A 24,153-nucleotide genomic window follows, 5' to 3' on the forward strand; every position below is an offset into this window, starting at 1 on the left:
TTATGACTTTGTGTGTGCACTTTTTTAATTTAATTTGTTAAAATAATATTAACATTAATTTCAACCTCTTACAACTATCATCTTTTTTCTTTGTTATGTGGAGATTTATGTTTATATAACTAAATTTTCTCTACCTGTCATTTTGCATCAAAGCATTAAAAGCAGCAAACAGCCTAATTTAAAGTCAAATTGTATGATAGTGTTTTTCTCTGTTTAGCTAAATTAGGTCTGTAATCATTACTGCTTGTAATTTTTTCACTTTATTGCTCTCACTTTTGCTATACATATTTATATATGTATACATATTTATATATGTATATATATTTATATATGTATAGCAACATACATTAGTTTACATATTACTAAAATAATTGTTGCAGCAGATTTATTGATTACAGATTCAGTACATTTGTACTGAAAAGATGCTTAAATATGACACAAAAAGTAAAATGTATGTTGGATCTGAATTTTTATAATATTTTGTGAGATGAAATGTCAACTAAAACAACGTTAGACTATCCTGTGTTCTGGCTTCAATTTTTATACATGTGTACATTAGGTGTTATAATTCACTCCTATTCACTATTTTGATCCTAAATATTTCCACACGTTATACAGCCCTGTCAACAAATAAAAATGTTTTACAAATGCACCGATCAGAAGTTTGTGGCAGATTTTCAATCTGTGTTTTGTAAAGCTCAGACCTGCTGGTTCTGATTTTAGCAGGTTCTGCATTCAAGATATTTTTTCTAGCCTTCCTGCTGAGAGCAGTTCTTAATTATCTAGGATGGGAGAAAGGCAACTTCAAAGCCTGTTAGGAAAATGTCAACATAAGACAGGGTTTCTTTTAAAAACGAGACAAGATCATGTACAGAGTTGACATTTTAAACCTTTTGATTTTATATCCAAGATTAGCGCAGTTTAAGTCACAGATTGCTATCAACCCTGTGTTTATTCTTTAACAAAATGGTAATCTGTTGAAGAAAATTCCAAATACGACATGTTCCATGAAGTACTTATGCTGAAAGCACAAGAAAAGATAAAACAGAGCCAGTTTTCTGTACCTAGCCCAGCCTTGCTTTTATCTGCTGAATGTCTTGCTCTCACGCAGGATGAATGACCCGTAAAAATGTCTCAACATTTCACAGAAAATACAATTTCCAATTAAATATCTGCTTACATCTCGGTTTTCTCTGATTTCATCTTAAACATAATAATGATGCTACAGTAAATATTCCGTCTTCACTCTATTACTGTCCACTCGGAAGAGTGTTGGTATTAGCATGACCTGGTTGTACCAATGTATGGTGCTTTCAGGGAGCAACAAAACAGGTCAAGGACAATTAAGCTACAAATCAACAGATTCCACTCACCAGTCCCATTTCTCTGCATCTGAAATATTAATCGATTAAGCGATCATTTGCTCCTTCCATCACAGCTCTCTGGTGGCTGCGAACTGACGGTGGTGATCCATGACTTTGTGGCCAGTAATGGCAGCAGCAATGGGGAGCTTACCGTACGCCGCGGTCAGACTGTGGAGGTTTTGGAGCGACTTCATGACAAACCAGACTGGTGCTTGGTCAGGACCACAGACCGCTCCCCTGCTCAGGAGGGAATCGTGCCCTGCTCCATCCTCTGCATTGCACACTCCCGGTCCTCCATGGAAATGGAGGGGCTATTCAACCATAAAGGTAGGACCAGAGTATTTTCCTCACTTCTGAAAGCTCAAGTGGATGGAAAAATATTTGATCAAACTGAAATATATCTAACAAAGTAAATATCTTCATTTTTTTTGTCTTTTTTTGTCTAACCAACCTCTCAAATTCTATTCAAGTAGATACAGATCACAGTTACACACACATGAACATGTGACACCTATCAGGATTCCTTCTATATTTGAAAACATATCACAGTTGACCTGCACAACCTGAGTTTCTTATTAACTGCTTCAGGAAACACAAACATGTATTTCCAAGTGTTGCTATGCAACAGTGAAGATCATATCTGAAGTGCAGCTCTAATAATTATCTTTAAGAAAATTTCATGACTTCCTCTCACTTCCTCCCAGCAGCTACCTACCTTATTATTACCTTTGGAAGCCCATTTCTTGGCTTAAACATGAAACAGCATGCATCTCCAGCATAACAAATACTACACGTAGGTCTCCTTATGTGGTGAAATGATAGAGGATGTGATGTCAGAAACTCCATTAGTCATGATTAGAAGCTGTTAGCATGTTTGTTGTGGTGCTAAAAGTGCTTTTATGCCTTTTTTTTTTTTTAGCATAAGTGTCTAACCACGGCTTTAGTGCCTCGTGCTGCTTCTTGTCCTCAGGGACAGCTCAATTTCAGCTTTTTGTGGGTCAGTGCAATGATATCATCCAGTTCCATCTGCTTTCTTGCAATCTTGTAATTCGCTGAGACTAGAAAGCCCCGCCTGATCCATTTCATGGTGCTGTGCGGAATGTTCTTCTTTTGGTCATGTAAGTGTTGATTTCAGACTCTTGAGAAATGGTCTCCAGTTGAGCTGCACCAATCAATTTTTTTGTAGTTCATTTCAGTTTTGTGTAAAGTTCTGACTACTGGTACCAATTTTGATGTCTTACTAGCTGTAAGATCATTTAAGAACAGCTAAAAAAAAAACCTTCCCATGGCGAGCTTTCATTTGCTATAAGCAACTTTTTTGCAAGAATCATCTAGTAGACATTGAGATGACTTCATTATCATATATTAGCGTTTAGCATTACTAAAACAGTAGTGTCCTTGTGTATTTTCTTAAGAACCATAAAGCTAAGCTTAAAATGTCTACAGTCTTTGGAAATTTTCCAAAGACTGTGGACATTTTTAACTTTAGCATGCGTCTTGACAAAGGTAGAAACTGTAAAAGGATAAATTAGAGCAACTTTGTTGTAATTCTGCCTTCCTGCAATCTGCTAAGTCTTGTTTGAGGAACAAAAATCTGATATTGAATATATTCCCTTTAGATATGTTCTATGTCCTACATCTGACTTCTCAGATTGTATTTTAAGCACCTCGGTGATTCTGAAAACGGCTAACTTTGAGACATCTTTACACAGTAAAGGTGTTTACACAAAACTGATGGTATTGTCTCCAGCTTCTACAATAGCATACTTCCTTCTACTGCTGGTTATGTATACTAGTATGTTTCCTGTCAACTGAACAGTTGAAATCATTCACCTGAATACTGATTAAATTAAACGACAACAACAACAAAAAAAAAGACCAAAATGTAAGATGGTTACTGTCTTATCTTCTAAATGTGCATTTTGGTTTTTGGAATCTGGAAGAGCGGGTGAGAACTGGACTGCTTGTTTCTATGGAGATAAAGAATAAAAGTTTGCATTTGTATTTAAATGACAACTTGCCCAGAGTTTGGAGTAAGCTGAATGGTTTACTACAAGGTCCAGTAGAAAATAGGGAAGAATTTCCTAAACACTTATTGAACACTTTCAACTCCAGCTGTTAGGTTCCTTTGTCCTGTCGTGTTTTTGATTCCTTGACTGCACCCTCACAGTCAGTTCGTGCTGTTTTTCATGTGACCGGAGGAAGTAATGAAAAGGAGGCTCTCCCTGCAGGGGTTGTTCTAGTAAAAAAAAAAAAAAAAAGCCTCTGTGTAGGAGGTGGACAAAAAAAATGAGGAAAACATCTTTGCTATTTCCTCGCCTTCTTTTTAATGATCAATAATTAAGTTTTTAGTTTTGTTTTCCTTTTTTTTTTGTTTTTTGCCCAAGTCTTGAGAAAGTGACTGTTCAGGAAATCAGACTGTTGTCCAGGAATCTCTCCGTTTTCATCCTGTCACATTAACTTTTTTCTTTTTACAAAATAGTGAAGTGCCCACACAAAGGCATCAGTCTTCAGAGCAGTTGGTGTTCTGTCTATTTTTTTTTTCTATATACTTGCTGACAATCATACACATAGTAATTATATCCTCACTGTTGGTAGCCTTGAAGCTGCTTATTGCTCCCATTTAGCTTCACTGAGGCATCTTTGTGTGTCTCACCTCCATATTTGCTGTTGAACCTTTTTCCTGTTCACTTCAGATGGATTTCATAACAGAGTCTATATTTATTCCAAGCATACTGCACAACTTGTATGCATCCTAATGCCTGTAAAATATGCACCCGCCCACACGGCTCGTGTGGGCGCTTCTACAAAGGGTAATACGGTAGATGAGCTGCATGTTTCCAGACGTCCCTTTGGAACAGGAGATATCCTCACAGCAGCCCACTCGCTAGGGAGGGAGGGAGGAAAAGAAGATACAAAGAAAGGGAGAGGATAACGTCCTACACTATAATGCAGCATTTGACTTCTCTTTTCGTCTCACACTGGACTTCTCACTTTCTCTCTGTGGAATATCGGCAACGTTTATTTAATTACAAGACCTTTTCCAAAGCAGTTCGGATAAGCTTAGGCTGTTTTTTTTCTTCCTCATAAAAACTCTCATACATGTGGAAATGCTTTAACAGAATAAGTCGGGAATCAAGAGGCTTATATACTTGGCGAACATGGCCCGTGGGATCGATTCCTTGGTGTCTTTGAGCCCGTTTTTCTCTATGGATTTATCAGGGGAAGACCCCTCAGACAGCTGCAAGTTCTGGCTGCTGGATCTGGGTAGGTGCTTCCATCACGCGTGACACACGAGGAAGAAACATTATTTCTAGGAGGACACGTGTAAATGTCAATCTCTCTTATCAAAGCTTTCATTCGGATTCATTTAGAGTACATAATTGTGACATTTAAAAACAGGGTTGTTTGTCACAGTAGAAGCTGAGTCTAATAAATGATAAGAAAAATATGAGCCAGGCTGCAAAAATGTATCCTTTTATCTCAAAAGTTCTACATGTGGGAAAGGAAGCCTTAATATGTGTGAAACAGCTAGTTTTTGTGTTATGCTTCTAGTGCATCTTATTTAGTCATTTTAAAGTTCATCTCTGGATCAGGTTGTGGCATTATGGTGCTGAAATTAATTTAGACGATGCATTATTATGTGATGCGGCTTTAAATCTGCTGCAATCTCTATCATTAGATTATGTTTCTGTGCGTGCGTGCGGGCGTGGGTGTGTGTGTGTGTGTGTGGGGGGGCTCACCAGGCAGGCTCTGCACAGATGGGCTGCAGATCTTACTGTAAACCCCAGCAAGAAAGAAAAATATAAGAGCAAAAAGAGAATGAGGCTTTTAGGATGTAGTTTTTCCTCAAGTGCTCCGCAGATGTCAGATGTATACAATGAAAGATAAACAAAATCTAGTTCTGATTGATTCTGTGCTCCATGAATACTGCCGTGGGAAGCCCTCTCAAGCCTTCTCCATGTGTTTACAGGTAAGCATGTCAAGTCTCCCAGCGCTTTCCCACACGTTGTACCTCTTTCCCTGAAGGCAGGTCCTTAACCACATCTTCCATCTGTGTGTTTTTGCATCACTTCTCCTGCGGGAGAAAGACCACCCAAATAACACTCTCCTGGCAAGACCTCTGGAATCCCAGGCATGCTTCTGTGTTGCTGCACAGACCTTTTTAATCACTCCAGTTGTATGTTCAACCCCCACATGCAACCCCACTCATATTCTTAGTGCAAACCTTGTAAATCTGCAAAGTTCTTTGCAGTGGCATCCGTTGCTACTTGTTTAGTGAACTTGTTCAGATTTTGTCACAAACTTATTTTTAGCTTACTCGAATATTATTTGCTTAGGCCATCACAAAACTTCTGATGAAAAGCAAGTCCCCCGTATGTTGCTGCTACTGCCGTGTTTTAGTGGATGGATTTTTTTAGTTTTCCACCACACAATTCATTCTCCTTGTTGGCCAAAAAGATTCATTTTTGGTCTAATCTGACCAGAGTACCTTCTTCTACATGTTTTTCTTCAATGACTTTTGGCAAAGTGCAGACATGACTTCTTCTGTCTTTGTCTTTGCATTACTTTTCTTCTTATCTTCTCCTGTGAAGGTCGGTTTTGTTAACAAAAAATAGTTTCGTTGTTGAAAAATTCAGACTCTTAGCTATGGATCTGGTTTTTCAGAATTGTCATGGGTATCTTGGTTGCTTCAGTTTGGGGTGATGACATTGTTTATGTATCTAATCCTGCGATAAATATCCTAGTTGACTTTAGGATAAAGTCAACTAGGATAAAGTCTAGTTGACTTTATCCTTGACCTGTCTGGTATGTTTCTTGATGCTGTATGATCGCTAATGTTCTCTGACAAACCTGTGGAGCCTTGACGAGATTACATTATTCACAGGTTAATTTTATTTAGTAATTAGGTAACTTCTGAAAGCAACTTAGTGCTCCGAGCTTTATTAGAAGGTATTAGATTAAGGTGGATTGAAATGTTTTTAACATTTTGCAAACGTCATATTGTTTTCCCTCCACTTCACAATTATGCACAATTGTGTTGGGACATTACATGGACACAATTTAGTGCATTTCCAATATGTCTTCAAAAAATAGGTGTTAAGTGGTAGACAGACGTGATGGCAGTTTTTATGAAGTTTGATATCTGCTAATTTGGGATGCATAGAACATGCTGTTGCATGTGTATGCACATTTATTAGGTTCACATTGTTCGCCGTGTTTCTGCTTAGTGCAGATATGCATCGATAGTCCTGCAGCTAAAGCTGTCCCAGTTGCATCAGCAGTTTAATGCTAAAATGAGTTTGCTGATGAATTAAACAGGAAGCAAAGCAGACAAGGATGGCTTTTCCCTAATGAAAACAGGATATTAGAAGATTAAAAAGCATATTAGGACATTTTGTAAAGCAGGGGAGCTCAACTCCTGTCCCTCCAGAATCTACTGTATCCTGCGACTTTTAGATGCATCTCTTTCTCCAAGACACCTGAATGGAATAATTTTTTTTTGTCACCAGAACTATGAAGCTGAATGAAATGCTAGTTGATGCTGGTGTGTTGTTTGTTCAGGATATTAGAAGGGAGTAGGATTTGAGGTGACTCTGGAGGACACAGATGTATTTTCCAATCTCAGATAGCCAAAACGTGAAGCTAGAAGATTACTGTGAGAGAAGCAGCTGAAATAACATTGCAACATTGATCTGCATTGCTCCTGACTACCTCGTCTTTAGGAGAGTCATGTAAGGGCGTTTGCACATCCCACAAGAGCTCCTTAGGATTTTCCAGGAACAATTGTCTGAGCATGCATCACTGGCAGGAGAATTTTGGACAGATCTAGGATTTGTCTCAGATATTATGTCTTTTGGCTGTCTTGAACACAGCTGCCCATGCTGGAATGGTTAGATTTGGACAGCGAGGTCAGGGGGGGTTCCCACACATAAGGTCAGGACTAGCTGTCCTTTAGGTGTTTCCAGAGTGAAAGAGAGCCCATCCAGGGGAAAGGGCTCCCATTCGACCATCTCCATGTGTCTGAAGAATTATTACTCTCCAAGGGGGAATGTGTCAAGGCTGCTGACCCCATGTTCTACCCATTCACATCCTTCTTAGAGGACCCTGCTCAGTCATCACAACCAATAAGTGCTCTTTTAGTTGGGACTTGAGCATCTTAAACATGCAACATGTGGTGCAAGTTATTGATTTCTACGCTGTTTTACTCTTTAAGTGAACAGTACTTAAAGACTACTTAAAGCTGGGTAAAAGTCCTCTGATTGTTATTTTTTATAACAAATATCTAGAATTTAAAGACAGTTATTGGTGCAGCACTCTCTTCCCGAAATTCTATGCCTTCTTAACCTTTCCTTGCACATTAACACGTGTTAAATGTACTTGTTAACTGTGGCTACATGTTCCCTTGTGAGCCCAGCATGTCTGCAGGAAACATGGTCTGTTTGTTATCCATGAGAGGCCTGACTGATGGATACTTCCTCTGGCTTGTACTCTCGAAAAGCACAAGTTTGCTTTTGCTTTGCACAGCTGGGTTTTTTAAACACGGTTTCAGTGGGAATAACAATTGCTTTTATGTTTTAAATATAAAACAAATTGCACCATGTTAGAAATGTCATTTACCTTTTTTTGGCAGAAACTGCGGTATTTTAAGAATATTGAGGCATAACAGATTCTCATGCCAGACCATGCCTTCTTTGGACAAACGTAAAAAATTGTTACTGTGCAGTTTGGTATGTTTTTTAGCTTTCTAAACCCATGTTATTTTTCAAAAATGTTACATTTTTAGAGGTGCAAAATAAGTCTTTCTAAAAAAAAAATATTTGCTCCTGCTTTTCACTCCTGGTTCTCCTTCTCATAATTGAAAACCACATCCCCCCCCTCTCTCTCCTTTTTAGACAACAGAATATACTTCCCCAATGGTTTGATTAGTCATAGGACAGTGTTTCATTTCTCCTTAAAGAGCGTTAAAGATGGTAAAATTGTAACGGCCCAGACTGTTTCATCACAGCAGTCCAGAGTTCAATAAAGGGCAACTTATCTGCACAATCTATTGGAAGACTTGGGTTTTATTTTTGAGTTGATTCATCAGCCTGCCACACATGCTAACAGAACAGAGCAGTGATCAGTTGTTAATAGCAGATTGGAGATGCTATAAATAATATTCTGATTTGCTGAAGCAGTTTGGAAATCACGAGGACATGTGACTAAATAAAACTTTCAAAACTGGTAATTGAAGACATAATCCTGGGATTGAATAACAAATTAAAAAGACTTTTTGTTTTGACTAATTGCATGTTCTGATCACAAAGGAATTACTACAGAGTACATGGGTATTGGAAACACTCTGTGGTTGTAGGCAGGCATATATCATATCAAGTCTAAAATCTAATAGCATGATTTTGCATCAGTTTTCCTTCAAGCAAGACAAACATATCTGACTTATCCTGAGTCAAGAGGAGAGAAGGAGTGAAATAAGTATTGTTGTGTTTCTGTGGAAAAATAATTATTCAATGGAAATAAGATACAAATCGACATTTTATTGTGCTCAAGCATGACAAATTGATCATATAATCTTAAATCAGAAGCTCATATTGTCCAAAGACAACGATTTTATTCAGTCACGCTAATCACGTCAGTGGACACGATTTTAATAGTTTCTTCACAATGCCTGAAGTGTCAGCGTTTCTGGGAACTACATTGTTTTCTTCGCTTGCATGTGAAGCGTGAACACATGCTTCCCATAAACGGAGAGCAGTAAAAGTATTTCAGAGGCTCAACCACTGGCACGCACGTTTACATGTAGTGCAGTCGCATTTTCTCAGGCTGTGTGAGAACAGGCAGAATCTCCACACACACCTGCCATTCATAAGTGTTGCTCAAGTGAATCACTTGAATTAATGTTTAACAGCTGCATCTGCATCCATGAAACAGCTAAGTGATGACGATGTCAAAGGCTCCGATCTTTAATCCGATTTTTGGGTGGTTTCCAGTAACATTCATACATTTTAGTTTTTTTGAAGCCTCTAATGATTTTCAACAGGAGTGAAAGGGATTATCTCCTGAAAAACAAAAGGAAAAGATTATAGGTGAATAAAATACACAGAAAGATATAACTTTACTCACTAAAAGCCTGAAGCCTCCCTTTATCCTGTTTCATTTCCTTGTTGCATTTCTCTTCGATGAAGATTTTTCCTCCTACAGATTCCCCAAGGAGCGTCATCACTGTGTGGAGGTGGCTTGCTTGCCTACTGCACAATAAGCACACAAATACACACCAGTAATCTCAGTCTTGTGTTGACCTTTCTTCTATTTCCTCTTAAACTTCTCAATGTCAGTTACCTAAACTTCCGGATTTTAAAACTGAATTGAATGTATTGCCTCTAAAATAAATGACAAAAATCGAAATTTGGTTATATTTTGATTTTATGTCTTTTGACTTTTCTGGATTCTTTACAGACATACAGTTCGCCATTTCATGGCTCATTTAAAGTCTGCACTTTTTTGGAAAACTTTCAGTCATTTCAGTCATTTTATAGAGTCAAATTCTGAAGATTACCTTCTGACCCAGCTTTAGCTTATGAGTAATTAGCAATATTAGCAAGGCTAACATTGCCAAAACTGTACTATACTACTATATACCTCAAAGAATGGGATACAGACCCCATTTGTTGGGGTATGACTTTGACTCTGAGATTTCCAAAAGCCTACCAAAATGTCTGTGTCCAAAATATTTCAACACAGAGTGAAAGTTGGGGGAAATAAACCTGCTATGAGGCAACATAACTGTACTCTGCTCAACCCTCCTGTCACTTGCCTGTAGTTTTGCTCTCTCTAAATGTCCCACAACTTGATTGAAGCAGACATGTCTTGACAACATACTTCCATCCAACTTCTTCTTGCGTTTCTTTCTTTTAGTGATTCAAGTATCCAAGCCAGATTGTGTTGTGGTCAGTGTGACCTGGTAGTGCTTAAAATGATGCATTTACTGGTTGCAAAACAATGACAGATGTTTTACTTTTTTAGCTGGTCACCAGTTGGTTGCTCTTTGAATTGCTTGTGTTGTCACCAGTTGAATTAATAACCTCTTCTCTTACCCCCTACCTCTCTCTTTCATTTAGACACATTGTCTGTATCCAGCAACGACGCCTTGCAGCCTGGGTCCAGCCACACTCTCGGACCCCATAGCTCTCCTGGCCCCAAACGTCCGGGGAACACCTTAAGAAAGTGGCTTACCAGCCCGGTGCGAAGGCTGAGCTCCGGGAAAGCTGACGGGCACGTGAAGAAACTCGCCCACAAGCATAAGAAAAATCGCGATGGCACGAGAAAGAACATGGACGCAATACCTGGCTCGCAGAAAGACTCTGACGACAGTGCCGCCACGCCACAAGATGAGACCCTGGAGGAGGTAAGAACAGATGCTGTGAAACTGTCAATACACCTGGCAGAGTACAGAGTCTCCCATTTGTTCAATCTCTTTCTTCAGCGGATGCGTAACGAAGGGCTGAGCAGTGGTACCCTTTCAAAGTCTTCCTCATCAGGTATGCAGAGCTGTGGCGAGGAGGAAGGAGAGGAGGGGGCCGACGCTGTCCCTCTACCACCCCCTATGGCAATCCAGCAGCATAGCTTACTGCAGTCTGACTCCCAAGATGATAAGGTGGATTATTTTGCTTTTCTTTTTCTCTGTTAATTTATAATTTGTTATAGGACATGATAACAAATAAATAACACTAAAAGGAATATTTATTTCTGTATTTGCACTTTGGTTTCCTTAGTCTTCTCTTTAATGTTTTATATTATCATACAGCAGAATGATGACTCATAAATGCCAGTGTTTTGTTAAGTAGGAAGACAGTTGTTACAGATATGTGCCAAAGTGTGGTGCTGTAAAAAAGTAATTTGTTTCCTAACAAAGTACTTCAGTTTTTGCTCTTTTGGTTAAACTTAAATATTTCAAATTCTATCCAGAGCTACTTGATTCAATGTGAACAAATAATTGTGCCCTAGTAAATTATTGCAAAGAAGCAATTTTTTGGACAGCCTTTTTACATGTTCTCCCCATTCACACATGGTTCTCTCCAGGTACTCCACCAAAAAAGATTAATTGGTCTCTTTAAATTGCTCTTAGGTATGGGTGTGTGTCTGTTTATTGCAACATGGCAATCTGTTCAGAGCATACCCTCCTCTTGCCCAAAGTCCACTGGAGATTGATACCAGCCCCTTACATCTTTGGAACCATGCAATGGATGGATAGATGGATAGATGGATGGGGAAAAGTACAAATAAATTTTCACAGCGCTGTATGTTGAGAGTTATAGTAAGGAAAATTACTCCAAAAATTTCCAGTTTCTTCTGAAAAAGATTATCTAGATAATCATATTTTAAACAAACTCATGTTGGGAGAAGTTTGTAGAACTGTCTCATTTTCCATCATCTCAGAACTAACAAAAAAACTGCACCTAAACCTTACTTTTGCACTAATATTTTTTTTTTCTCTTTTTGCTCTTATTTTCCTAATGGCTGCATGTTTTCTCCTTCAGCATTATGTTGATTTCTGTTCTGCCTCTCTCCTGTCCCAGTTTCCACATCTTTCTATGTAATTGCACTAAATAGTCTTTTTTATTTAGCTCCTGATTTTTTCTTTTCCCCTTCTATGTTTCTCTCCTTTGGAATGTAACTGTTTTGTTGTTGTTGCCAATTGACAACACTCCATTTACTTGTGTCTGCAGAAGCAAAGTATTACTGAGAGTTAACAGTTATGCCCAAATGATCCTTTCTGCTTTAATCGTCCCCTTTTTCATTTTTCTCTAAGCTCTGTTGCAGAGGCAAACTGTCTAGTGGAGTATTAAGCAACATTGCTCGCTATAAATGAGTTGTCTGACCAGTCACTGCATGTGCACTTAATTATAAGCACTTTGCTCCTTAAAATTGCCCTGACCTATACCCACCTAATGATCCCTTTTTCCATGAGACTACCCTGTGATTGGCTCCAGGTTGGCCTTTAAGAAATCATGTCATTAGGATAAAACCACACGCAAGCAGTTCTTTTTGTGGACATGTGGAATATCGAGGTCCAAACACCAGAACGGTGAGCCTGATCAGCGTTCGCAGTGATGATCATTTAGAATGTACATATGCACGCACAATTACAAGACTACAAATGTGTTTTATGATTTCAAGAAGCATTCACTTCTTATTTAAAAAGGGTTGGGTTTTCACATGTGAGCAGCCTTTCCAAAAGTTTCCCAGTTTCTAGGCATTGTGGCATTTTAAATGTTGTACCGATCACAATTTATGTATTCACCTTGAGTCATTTACTGTATTTCTTCTACTTGCTCTGCCTTTCAGTCTACGTCTCGGCTGTCTGCTCGTCCCAGCAGTTCGGAGACACCGAGTGCCGCAGAGTTGGTCAGTGCCATCGAGGAGCTGGTGAAGAGCAAGATGGTGAGTCCAAAGTTGTCAACAACACCCACTAGTACTTGTCAATCTGGCACACATGTACACAAAACAATTCTGATAGATGTGCACGAAAGAACACACTTTTTTTTTCTGGTGTCAGTGATGGAGAATGACATCCAAGCCTACTTGTCATCTGTCAAAACTCTGACTAACTGTGCCAGCTGTCCTCTGTTCCAACCAATGGGCACTAATCCCTAAGACACTCATAGCCACTGTCCTACATCCAGCAAATCCTTCATGTTGATGGAAAGCAAGTTAAAACTTGTTGTACGTGTCTTTTTTTTTCACTCGTTTTGTATCTTCAATTTGTCTTTTCTGTTCTTGTGCAGTCTCTGGAGGACCGACCCAGTTCTCTGTCAGTGGAGCAAGGCGACAGCACCTCACCGTCTCTCAACCCCTCCGATAACTCTCTGCTCTCCTCCTCCTCGCCCATCGACGAGATGGACGAGCGAAAAACCAACTTCCTCAAAAGGAGACAGTGAGTTACAAGCTTTATGTCTCACGGGTGTTTAGAATAAAATTTGACCTCATTTGCATGTTGATGCTAGCATGAGATTGAGGCTGATCAGTGGCTTGTAAAGATATTCATGTCTTCCAGAATTTTCCATTTTGTCACATTGGAACCACTACCTTAACATGTATGTTAAGGTAGTGGTAGTGTAGTGGTTAATGTAGTACAGAGTGTAGCATGACGTTTTATTCTTAACCCCTTACTTTGATATTCTTAAATAAATTCCAATGCAACCAGTTCTCTTCAATTTGCAAGTAAGAATCCACCTGTATATTATTTAATCTCAGTATAAATACAGCGGTTTTGCAAAAGCTTGAGAGGTTTGTCAGAGAACATCAGTGAACAAATGGCATTATGAGGTTCAAAGGACTTGCATGGAAAATCAAGGATATTGTTGTGGACTCAATAGATGCTGCAGGGATCCACAGCTAGAGTGGGAAACTTTCATGAAAGCATTCCAGTTCTGTTTCTTACAGAAGAATGACAAGAAGGAGCAAAAAATAACTAGTTTATTTACATTTGGATTCCAGTCATGTAAGGGATGACAGACAAGGTTTTCTCTTCAAATGAGGCCAAAACTAAACCTTTTGTCCTACAGAAGAAATTATGTGTTTGGTAGCAGGTATAGGGAAACTGGTCACAGTTGACAGAGAGATAAATGAGACTAAATGTTGGATAATCCATTAACAAACGATAGGTTTCCAGCTTTGCGTGATAAAGCTGATAATATACACTGAATTTAGTGGCTGTTTTGTGAGAAAATGTAAAACTTTTGAGAGGAACAACTACAAGTCCTGAGGCATTATTGATGTTCATAGTTGAATTTTGAAACGGTAACATTTTCACTTTTCTCCTGCTCAGCTATGTGCTTCTGGAGTTGGTGGAGACTGAGAGAGACTATGTCAGAGACCTGGGCTCTGTAGTGGAGGTGAAACCATACAAAATCTACAGTCGGGTTATTGATCAATGTTTCCTGTGGGTTTGACAGACGTGTTTGCTTCTCTATCCACAGGGCTACATGAGCAGGATGAAAGAGGAAGGAGTTCCGGATGACATGAGGGGGAAAGATAAGATGGTCTTTGGAAACATCCATCAGATCTATGACTGGCACAAAGAGTACGTACACAGCCTTTTTCAGTAAACATACCCTGCATGCTACAGCAGCAGGGCTTACACAACAAAATAAAAGAAAAACACAAAAAGGATTGTCAATATCATGCATCTTGTTGTGTAAAATCAATAGTTTTTTGTTCTTCATATATCCACAGTTTTTTCCTGGGAGAGCTTGAAAAGTGCTTGGAGGATCCTGAACGGCTAGCTGCTTTATTTGTCAAACAGGTTAAAAGAAACAAGCTTCTGTGTTGCATGAACATTATTTGTTAAATGTTTTGTTTTCTTTTTTTTTTTTTTAACATAAAAAATTTTTTAATTTTGCTCTTTTCTCAATTCCAGGAGCGGAGGCTGCACATGTACATTGTGTACTGTCAGAACAAGCCTAAATCTGAGCACATTGTGTCAGAGTATATCGACACTTACTTTGAGGTAAAATATTTTATGAACTTTCTATCTGTAGCTCTTTAAGTATATCGTCTAGTTGATGACTACTCCATGAATGTGACATATTTATATCTTTGCCCAGGACCTTAAGCAGCGATTGGGTCACAGATTACAGATCACAGACCTGCTAATCAAACCAGTTCAGCGGATTATGAAGTACCAGCTTCTACTGAAGGTACTACAAAAAACTCCTTATATTATCGGTGTATAATTAAACAGCACAAATTGCATCAATCTATATGTTTCTTCACCCCAACAGGATCTTCTCAAAGTTTCCAAAAAAGCAGGAGCGGATACGACAGAGCTGGAGGTACAGCTCTCAGTACAAAACCAGAAATTGATCTCACATCATGCCAACAATACTGTAATCAACTACATTTCTTCTTGCCTCTTGTACAAGCGCTTTAAAAGTGTGTATTCCTCCTGTTTTAGAAAGCTGTAGAAGTGATGTGTGTGGTCCCAAAACGCTGTAATGACATGATGAATGTTGGACGCCTTCAGGGTTTCGACGTAAGTTTACTACTTATTGGCTCAAAGTTTCTCTATAGTAATCAATAATGTAGAAGTTTGCCAATATAACAGTTAAGTTGTGGCCCATTATAAATTACTTGAAGTAAGTTCATTGCCACCAGGTGTCAGTGTGAGACCATTTATTTCAATTAGAAGTGTTGGAGATTGTGTCAGATAAAGCTGTTTTTCTTACTAAGCGTAGATTTGCTTTACTTGACACTTTCTTTATGATTCTGGTGCTTTTATTGTCCCGTTCTTTTTTCTTAGGGTAAAATTGTAGCTCAGGGCAGACTGCTCCTGCAGGACACCTTCATGGTCTCAGACCAAGACGGAGGCCTCCTGTCCAGAATGAAAGAGAGGCGAGTGTTTCTGTTTGAGCAGATAGTTATATTCAGTGAGCCTCTGGACAAAAAGAAGGGCTTCTCTACTCCAGGCTACCTCTTCAAAAATAGCATCAAGGTGAGTTCAGCTCAGTAAAATCACAAAGAGCCACAGAAAGTTATTTGTTAAAAAAAAAAGATATATATATTTATCACCTGGGGACTTCTTTTTTTTCTTTGCAGGTGAGCTGCTTGGGTCTGGAGGAAAATTCAGACGACCCCTGTAAGTTTACGCTGATCTCCAGATCATCCAGTGGTAACCTGGAAAGGTTCACCCTGCATTCCGTCAGCCCTGGGGTCAGTCAGGCCTGGGTCCACCAGGTCAGCCAGATCCTGGAGAACCAGCGCAATTTCCTCAATGGTAAACACAAATTTTCTGATTCTTATGCACAAAAAATATACATACTCAGAGCTACTGCAGTACTTTTGTCTGTTTTATTGTGATTGTATGAAAAATACATATTTTTATAAAAATACAAAAAAAATGTGCAATGATAATATTTGTGTTAGAATGCCTTAGTGAAAGTCTGATCCTAATTTTCATCTAAAATCCAAGTCAATAAAGGTAGAAAGTTATAGTTTATTTATTTTGTGCCATACACCATTAAGCCACTATGGACTTATAATACACTCAAACATCTCAAGCTTTTCAGAATGTATCTGTTAAAAATGGGAAAAACCATGTGTCCTTTTTCCTCCTATGTCACAGTTGTGCAATACTTTTTTTTATTGTCACATAATAGTTCAATAAAATATCTGTGACATTGTAAAAAAATGTGAAAACACTCAAAATGCACTTAACGACATGAGAAAAAAAAAAAAATATATATATTTTTTTTTGTCCCACAGCTTTAACGTCACCCATAGAGTACCAGAGGAACCACGTGGGAGGTGGAGGACCCCCCAGCAGTAGCAGCAGCAGTACAGGAGGTAGCAGCACCAACAGTACCTCCAGCATGGGGGGAGGAGGAGGAGGTGGAGGGGGAGGCGGTGGCTCTGGAGGATCAGGGGGCAACTCCTCCTCCCTGTGCGGCCCTCGCTCCCGCCCGTCTCGTATCCCACAGCCATCCTCACGGCTCCCCCAGCCCGTTCACCACCACCACCCCCCGGGCCCCGAGGGGCCTGACAGATCAGCAGGTATGTGGTCCCCCAGCCACCCGTCCCTTCCCTCTTACCCGTATTCAGACAGCCCAACTAATGGAGAGCTGCTAACCTCTGAGGTCTTCACTCTGAAGAGGTTGGACAGTTCGCAAGGGAGTAACTATAATAACAGTAACAGACCGGCAGATAACACGGACGGGGGTCTGAAACAGACTTTTGGGGTCTACGAGGAAACCCAGACACATCAAAAAACTGCAGTGCCACAGATGCCAGTGGCTCCTCTGAGTTTTTCCCTCAGAAGCCCTCGAGTTGGGACAGTTTCCCCACTTATATCCCCTCAAACCCCTGGAGGAGGAAAGGAACCGTTCATCCCTTCAAGCCCGGCACATAAAGGGAATCCTTTCTGGGCTGTCGTTCCCCCTATGCCTCCCTCTCCAGCCGGCAGGCCCGGTTCCTTCTCCTTCCCCAGTGACAATAGCGGTGGAGTGGACTCCCTGGGCAGAGGAATGCCGCCTTTTCTCCGCAACTCCAGCCACAGTAAGGAAACAGACAGAATGAGCACCTGCTCCTCCACCAGTGAGCAGTCGGTAACATCCACCCAGAGCAATGGGGTAAGACGTCAAGACAAGGTCACGACTCTTAAGGAGCCCCCGCGCTCTTCACTAGTCACTAACCACTTCCTAACTTACTGACCAGCTTTCAACCAGCCACCCTGCTGCTGGCTCTGAGAATGGCTTCTACATGCAACAACTACAACTACTGAAACACTGACTGGAGATTAACATCTACCGACCGGCGTGTACTAACTTCACTGACAGTGGTAGTGGAGAATACTTGGGCTCTCCATGAGTTTACTAACAGATCTGACTCGAGGCACCTGTCATATCTGCTTTGTGAGACGCTCTCTCTGCACTTGGTGTTTGCTTTTCAACTGTGATTTTCAGACACTTATCAGAGGGCGCAGAGCAACACTTTCTCTCTCTTTCTTCTGTGTGATAACCAATGATCTCACTGATCAGGGAGCTGTCGGACAGCACGTCTGCAACAACTCTGTTTTTCTTATCATCTCTTCTGTATCCCCCTTCTTTTTATTCCTTTAGTTTTATTCCTTTAGCGGAAAAACATTTGAACATTTCAGCGCCTCTCACCTGAGGATCACCACTTCTGTGTCACGACTTGTCGAACCTCACTTTGAATGATAACATCCATGCAATTGCAAGATTTTATTTTTTTTTTTTAAAAAAGGGGATTTTGCAATGCTTTTGTAGCCGCATGCATTCAATAAACTGTTTCCATCAGTCAAATCACACATTTGATGGCTTATTGACCACCTTTCCTTTGACGAATGTTTTAATTTTAACATCGTTTACTTTCAGGAGTGTTTAATTGTGCGCTAAGTTCCACAATCCTCTTCTCCAGCAGAGTGAAAGCAGTAGCAGCAGCAGCAGTGTGTCCACCATGTTGGTGACCCAGGACTACGTGGCAGTGAAGGAGGATGAGATCAGCGTGGTGCAGGGTGAGGTGGTCCAAATGCTCGCCAGCAACCAGCAGAACATGTTCTTGGTGTACCGGGCCGCCAACGAGCACTCCCCTGCGGCTGAAGGCTGGATCCCTGGCTACGTGTTGGGACATACCTCATCCTCCACCACACCTGACCTCCCTGAAGGAACCATCAAGTAAGAGATTTTTGTTTGTTTGGTATAAATAGTATGTGAAAAGCACCTGATGAATGACGCACCAATCAGAATTTTGTGGCCATTTTTTCCAAGGTTTCATACTGATTTGTAATTGTGTCTGAATAAATAAATACTAAGTGAAATACATAATACTAGGTGAAATACATAATACTAGGTGAAATACATAATACTAAGTGAAATAAAATAAAAATTACATTGACAGTCATGGAGATTAGGCAATGGGATCAGCGTTTCCCAGCTACATTCAGGGCAGTCAGCAAATACTTTCTTTGTAAAAATGCTTATCTAAAAAACTTTCTCCAAAACTAAAAATTGCCAGCTTTGAGTCTTTTTTCAGTTATACTTTCACATGGCAAGGTGTTTTTTTTGTTGTTGTTTTTTTGTCATGGCAACATGGCAGTACCAGTAGCTCTAGTTGTCACAGCCTATTAAGCAAACACCTTTTCAAATCTTTAAAATTAAAACATTCTCAACATTGTCTCCTCTTTTGGTGTAGAAAATCACTGTCATGGCACACTGCGCTGCGTATCCGTCGAAAGTCTGAAAAAAGAGATAAAGATGGCAGAAAATTGGAAAACGGCTACCGCAAGTCCCAGGACGGCCTGGCTAACAAGGTCTCTGTCAAGGTAGGAAGCAAAGGGAGTTCCACGGTGCACAAATCAATTCACTCTCTGCCACAGTTTTTTTTATATTTGAACTAGATCTATCTCCTTTCCCTTCAGCTTCTGAATCCCAACTTCATCTATGATGGTAAGCTGATTTAATTCAGCATTTATTTTAAAAAAATTATAGAAAAAGGTAACACAAAATACAAAAACCTCCTCTTGTTTTTATGCAGCCCCCCCGGAGTTCCTCATCCCTCTCAGCGACGCGTCATGTGAGAGTGGCGACAGCGTCACCCTGAGGTGTAAGGTGTGTGGCCGACCTCGCGCCACTGTCTCATGGCGTGGACCCGACAATAGCATTCTAAGCAACAACGGACACTACAGCGTCACATACAGGTACAACCCCGCCTCAGGTCAGCGTGTTCTGATGTCCGTAGCGTGCCTCATGCTCTGCTGCCCTTTGACTCTGGGTCACTGCAGTGAAACAGGAGAGGCGTCCCTGCACGTCCTGCGAGTGTCTCTCGAGGACAACGGCGTCTACACGTGTGTGGCCACGAACGTAGCAGGCACCGTTACCTCCTCCGCCGGCCTCACAGTGTCAGGTGAGACTTGCGTCGTGGTTCAATGTTTCACCCATCTTTTACAGCGTTTTCGCAACTGACAGAGTCTAAAAACTGTACGTGAATGTCTTCTGCAGCTCCTAATAACGGTAGTGAAGACATCTGGAAAAGTAGTTTTGAGTCTTACTTCACAGAGATCACTGAGCTTGGAAGGTAAGTCAGCATTGAGGCCTATTCCACCGCATCAAAGTCAATGCAAACGTCTAGTTTAACATTGCAGTGACTCTCCTCTCTGTTTTTTTTCCAGGGGACGATTCTCAGTGACCAAGCGGTGTGACCAGAGAGGCAGTAAGCGCACCATCGCAGCAAAACAAGTCAACAAGAAGCTGCTGTGTCGAGACCAGGTGCTGCAGGAGATTCGACTCCTCCAGACTCTGGACCATCCAAATCTGGTCAGACTGCTGGACACCTACGAGACAGCCCACAGCTACGTCCTGGTACTGGAGATGTAAGTTCTGTGGATTTACCTTGGTTTAATGTGTAAGCTGATGATAATGTGACCAATGGCATGTTTTTTTTGTTGGTTTTTTTTCGGCTGTCAGGGCTGACCAGGGTCGCTTCCTGGATTACATCGTGAGCTGGGGAAACCTGACTGAGGAGAAGGTAGCTTTATACCTCCGAGATATCCTGGAAGCTCTCCAGTACTTGCACGGCTGGAAGGTAGCACACCTTGATCTCAAAGTAAGCAGGCAATCTTTACTTTACTTGCACATTTCTCAAGTTAGTTTTTTTTTTTTTTTACATACCCATAAACTAGTCATAAGTATATTCAAAGAAACACTAAAACTAGTTCAAATCTAGCAAAATCCTCCTGCTGTTACAGATTTACTCTGATCCTTTTTTCCCTATTGCAGCCTGAAAACATCGTGGTGGAGCAGGTGTGCTCCCAGCCTGTGATCAAGCTGACTGATTTTGGTGACGCTGTTCAACTGGACACTCATTCCTCTCACATCCATCCTCTGCTGGGGAGCCCAGAGTTCTCTGCACCTGAGCTGGTCCTGGGTCAGCCTGTCTCTCTGACATCTGACCTCTGGAGCTTAGGTCAGTAGACAAATTCAACCAAGGACATAATTTGCATCTTTTGCCCTTCTGTTCCCCCTACATATATCATAGTTGATTAATTTAGCTTACACACACACTTTAATTATTTTTCATTTCTTTTCATTTTTTACAAGGTACATCATTATCACAATGTTCAGCAATATTATTACATACCACAAAAGTCTTTTGGTTACATTTAATTTAAAGGAATTGCAATTACTCCTTAACAGGCTTTGTGCATCAAATTGAATAAAACAGTGCAATTAATTTATAGCAAATTTCTTTGTAAGAAACTGCGTATGCCTGTCTACCGAATGTTTTGCAGGCGTGGTGACCTACGTTCTCCTCAGCGGCGCTTCTCCCTTCCTGGACGAAAGCCTCGAGGAGACGTGTTTGAACATCTGTCGGCTGGACTTCAGTTTCCCCGAGGACTACTTCCAGGGTGTGAGCACAGAAGCCAAGGACTTTGTCTGCCTGCTGCTCCAGGGCGAGCTGGAGCGACGGCCCTCTGCTGGGTTCTGCCTGCAGTACCCGTGGCTCCAGCCCCGAGGCGTAGCCAGCGGCGGGTACGGTCACGTGAATCACACGCAGCCTCCGTCGCCGAGTCACTACGGCACACATCTGGACACCTCGAGGCTCATCTCCTTCATCGAGCGGCGGAAACACCAGAACGACGTCCGGCCCGTTGGGGCCATTCAGGCCTTCCTCCACAGCCGACTTTACAACCACACCTGACAGAACGGTCAAATTTGATAGAGGACCACCAGGGGGGCCAGTCCACTATGAACTCTTTCTCATTTACTAAGCCACAGAAGTGCTGCTGCTGCTGCTGACTGACTGATAAACTCCCACAGCCTATTCTTACCTTGGCATATTTTCACTATGCCGGCACAACAAATGACCTGACGGAATCGATTTGAGATTTCAAACTTTGACTCAGCAGGGAGAAGAAAAAAAACCAGAAAGAAACAAGCTTTCTGAACAAGCTGACGTGAGACGAGTGAATCTCACATTTGGACAGTGTTAAAGAAAATAGAGTACTGTATATTAAGAACAATTCAGGCTGCTTTCGGTTAAACTAAAGAGGACTTCTTTTTGTAACGAGAGATTACCTTTTGTAAATGAAATCGTGTACAGTCGGGAAAATGGAGAACTGTCTTAATTCGGTGGTTTTTGGAAAACAAAAGCAAGAAGAGGAATGCGACGTGAAGGTCTCGTCGGTTCTGACGCCAGATAGAAAGTACCAAAATCCTGTTTTCCAGAGACGCGTTAAAGCTACCGTTTGTGCAATAGTTTTTGCTTATCTTTATGACCCCGCTTCATTTCAGCCAGTCTTTTCAGATTGTAACTTAGACCAGAACACGACTTGAACAAGCGTTAAATAAAAAGCATAGTTAGCTAACTTTTCCTGGATCTGCAGCTGCATCCGCCTTAGTTGTAAATAACCTTTTTCCTGCTTTACAAAGTTGTCCCTTTTTGTCCCCCCGCAGTCCCTCAAGAGTTTATCTCAAATGAATTTACAAAAAACAAATAAACAAACAAAAAACAATGCTATTTTGTGTGCAGAGCTGTAGTGAGTCCTGGCAGGACTCTAAATGGTGGCTTGATCCTCACTTTGAACAGAGACAGCTGCTAGAAAATGCACTTGTTGTTCTGCATCAGTTCTCATGTGCAATGTTGCAGCTTTACCATGTATGCAACTATTTATGAAGACTTGTGTTGTAGCCGTATTCTTAAAAAAAGGCATGTGTGTACCTGGTACTGCAATAGATGTCTGTATTGTGTTAACTCTTATGTATTAAGTTCAGTATTAATATCTGCAAAACTTCCTAGACAAAAAGAGGGATTTCAGAAGTAATGTATAGAGACATGTATCTATGAAATACGGACACTTATGCTTTCATTTTGTCCTTGTAATGTTTTCTTTTTTTATTATTGTTATTTTCTGTAACTATACCAAAGTTGGCTAAGCTTTCTTTCCCTGCAGTTTTATGTCCGTTTTTTAATTTCAAATTATTCATGTTAAGTTATATCGGTCCACACTGAAATGTGAGTGTTTACAAAAGTTCGGTGTGGATTTATTTATTCTTAATGTAAAGAGGTATTGTTTGGTGATTTTTTTTTTTGGTTTGGTTTTTGTTTTTCTTTGGTTTTTTTGTTGCTGAAAACAGATTCCACCTGTCTGATTTCAAGCTGTGCACAAAGTAATTTGCTGTGAGTTTGTTCTCTCCGGAGCAGCTAGAAGTATTTCTTTCCCCCTTCTCAATATTTTAATTTTTTATTTTTTTTGCATTCCCATTCAAACTTATAGAAACACTTTTTTTTTTACATCATCAGCAAGCAATAGGTCAAGCAAAAAAATGCTCTGCATTACAGATTTTAGAAATAATTTTTTTTTTCTTTTGAATATACCCCTAATGCCAGTTTTTTATTATTATTATTTAACATCTTTGGGTGTGGATGTTATGGAGATCTTTATTTTTCAAAAGTGCCAGGTGAGTGAGAGAACCTTAGAATGATGGAGAGACTAAAAAAAGTGCATCGTTTATCGTCATATTTGAAGGTCGTGAGCGTTACTGTCAGGTCATTTGCTTTACTGTAAAATAAGTTGACACTTGTTGGTCTGTGGAGTCTCATTTTTTGTGTGACTGTGTTTTTTTTTTTTTATTTATTTATACGCGTCGGTCGCGGTTTCTTGTCGTTCACTTCAATCAGATTCTCTCAAAGCCACCTCACTGGAGGACCTGACTGAAGTAGTGAAGAGCCTTTGAGAAACAAAGTCAACTTTTAATGTAAAGTTGTACAGAGAGGGTTGGGCGGTTTGCCCGGCGCCCGGGATGTAAACCTGTCATATTTTGAATACACCTACAAACAAAGACTGCAGCAATGTCATCTTGAATGTCTCACTATGACTCATTTTTACTTTTGCATGTATATTTCTTTGTACAGAAGATTGTGTTTACATGTAACAAAACGTACGTGTTGTAAATAATTTTATTTTGTCCTCTTGTTATTTTGCCATTAAATGTACAAGGAAACCGACGGATGTTACTGTAGCCTCAGATTTACACCCACACGAGGAAACGTCTGGCTCGTCCTGAAAGTACAGTTATTTCTTCTTACGTTCTCATGACCTTTGGGGTGAGAGGAGCAGGGGGGGGGGGGTGTGTAAGGCGACACAGTGAGGTATTACTGGAATAACTAGAAAGCGAGGGGAAAGCCTGAAGAGGCTGTCGAAGTGAATGGGACCGCTAATGAGGACCTAATTCCAAAGATTGTCTGAACAGTTGCTTTGTTTTAAAGTCAGATC

At 40.4% G+C, this 24,153-nt stretch overlaps 1 protein-coding gene across 6 annotated transcripts in view; it reads left to right on the forward strand.

The window, feature by feature from the left end:
* triob (trio Rho guanine nucleotide exchange factor b) overlaps nt 1-23,885 on the forward strand; it is a 98,159-nt gene extending 74,274 nt beyond the window's left edge. For 2 of the 6 annotated variants that reach the window (XM_032554941.1, XM_032554985.1), the window contains 25 exons: nt 1,439-1,691; nt 10,484-10,770; nt 10,849-11,019; nt 12,711-12,806; nt 13,151-13,299; nt 14,194-14,260; nt 14,345-14,448; nt 14,601-14,670; nt 14,785-14,874; nt 14,972-15,064; nt 15,149-15,199; nt 15,322-15,399; nt 15,667-15,858; nt 15,963-16,140; nt 16,629-17,491; nt 18,300-18,556; nt 19,074-19,203; nt 19,300-19,327; nt 19,416-19,578; nt 19,663-19,784; nt 19,880-19,955; nt 20,050-20,250; nt 20,345-20,483; nt 20,657-20,843; nt 21,169-23,885. In XM_032554941.1, coding sequence (XP_032410832.1) covers nt 1,439-1,691; nt 10,484-10,770; nt 10,849-11,019; nt 12,711-12,806; nt 13,151-13,299; nt 14,194-14,260; nt 14,345-14,448; nt 14,601-14,670; nt 14,785-14,874; nt 14,972-15,064; nt 15,149-15,199; nt 15,322-15,399; nt 15,667-15,858; nt 15,963-16,140; nt 16,629-17,491; nt 18,300-18,556; nt 19,074-19,203; nt 19,300-19,327; nt 19,416-19,578; nt 19,663-19,784; nt 19,880-19,955; nt 20,050-20,250; nt 20,345-20,483; nt 20,657-20,843; nt 21,169-21,578 — 4,455 coding nt within the window. In that variant the 3' untranslated portion in view covers nt 21,579-23,885. Of the gene's footprint in view, nt 1-1,438; nt 1,692-10,483; nt 10,771-10,848; nt 11,020-12,710; nt 12,807-13,150; nt 13,300-14,193; nt 14,261-14,344; nt 14,449-14,600; nt 14,671-14,784; nt 14,875-14,971; nt 15,065-15,148; nt 15,200-15,321; nt 15,400-15,666; nt 15,859-15,962; nt 16,141-16,628; nt 17,492-18,299; nt 18,557-19,073; nt 19,204-19,299; nt 19,328-19,415; nt 19,579-19,662; nt 19,785-19,879; nt 19,956-20,049; nt 20,251-20,344; nt 20,484-20,656; nt 20,844-21,168 lie in introns of those variants that run through there. The other 4 variants (XM_032554950.1, XM_032554976.1, XM_032554959.1 and 1 more) reach the window with 3 other exon arrangements.
* The last annotated feature ends 268 nt before the right edge of the window (nt 23,886-24,153 follow it).

Source organism: Xiphophorus hellerii, chromosome 3, assembly GCF_003331165.1.
Source record: "Xiphophorus hellerii strain 12219 chromosome 3, Xiphophorus_hellerii-4.1, whole genome shotgun sequence".
Classification (NCBI taxonomy): Eukaryota; Metazoa; Chordata; class Actinopteri; order Cyprinodontiformes; family Poeciliidae; genus Xiphophorus; species Xiphophorus hellerii.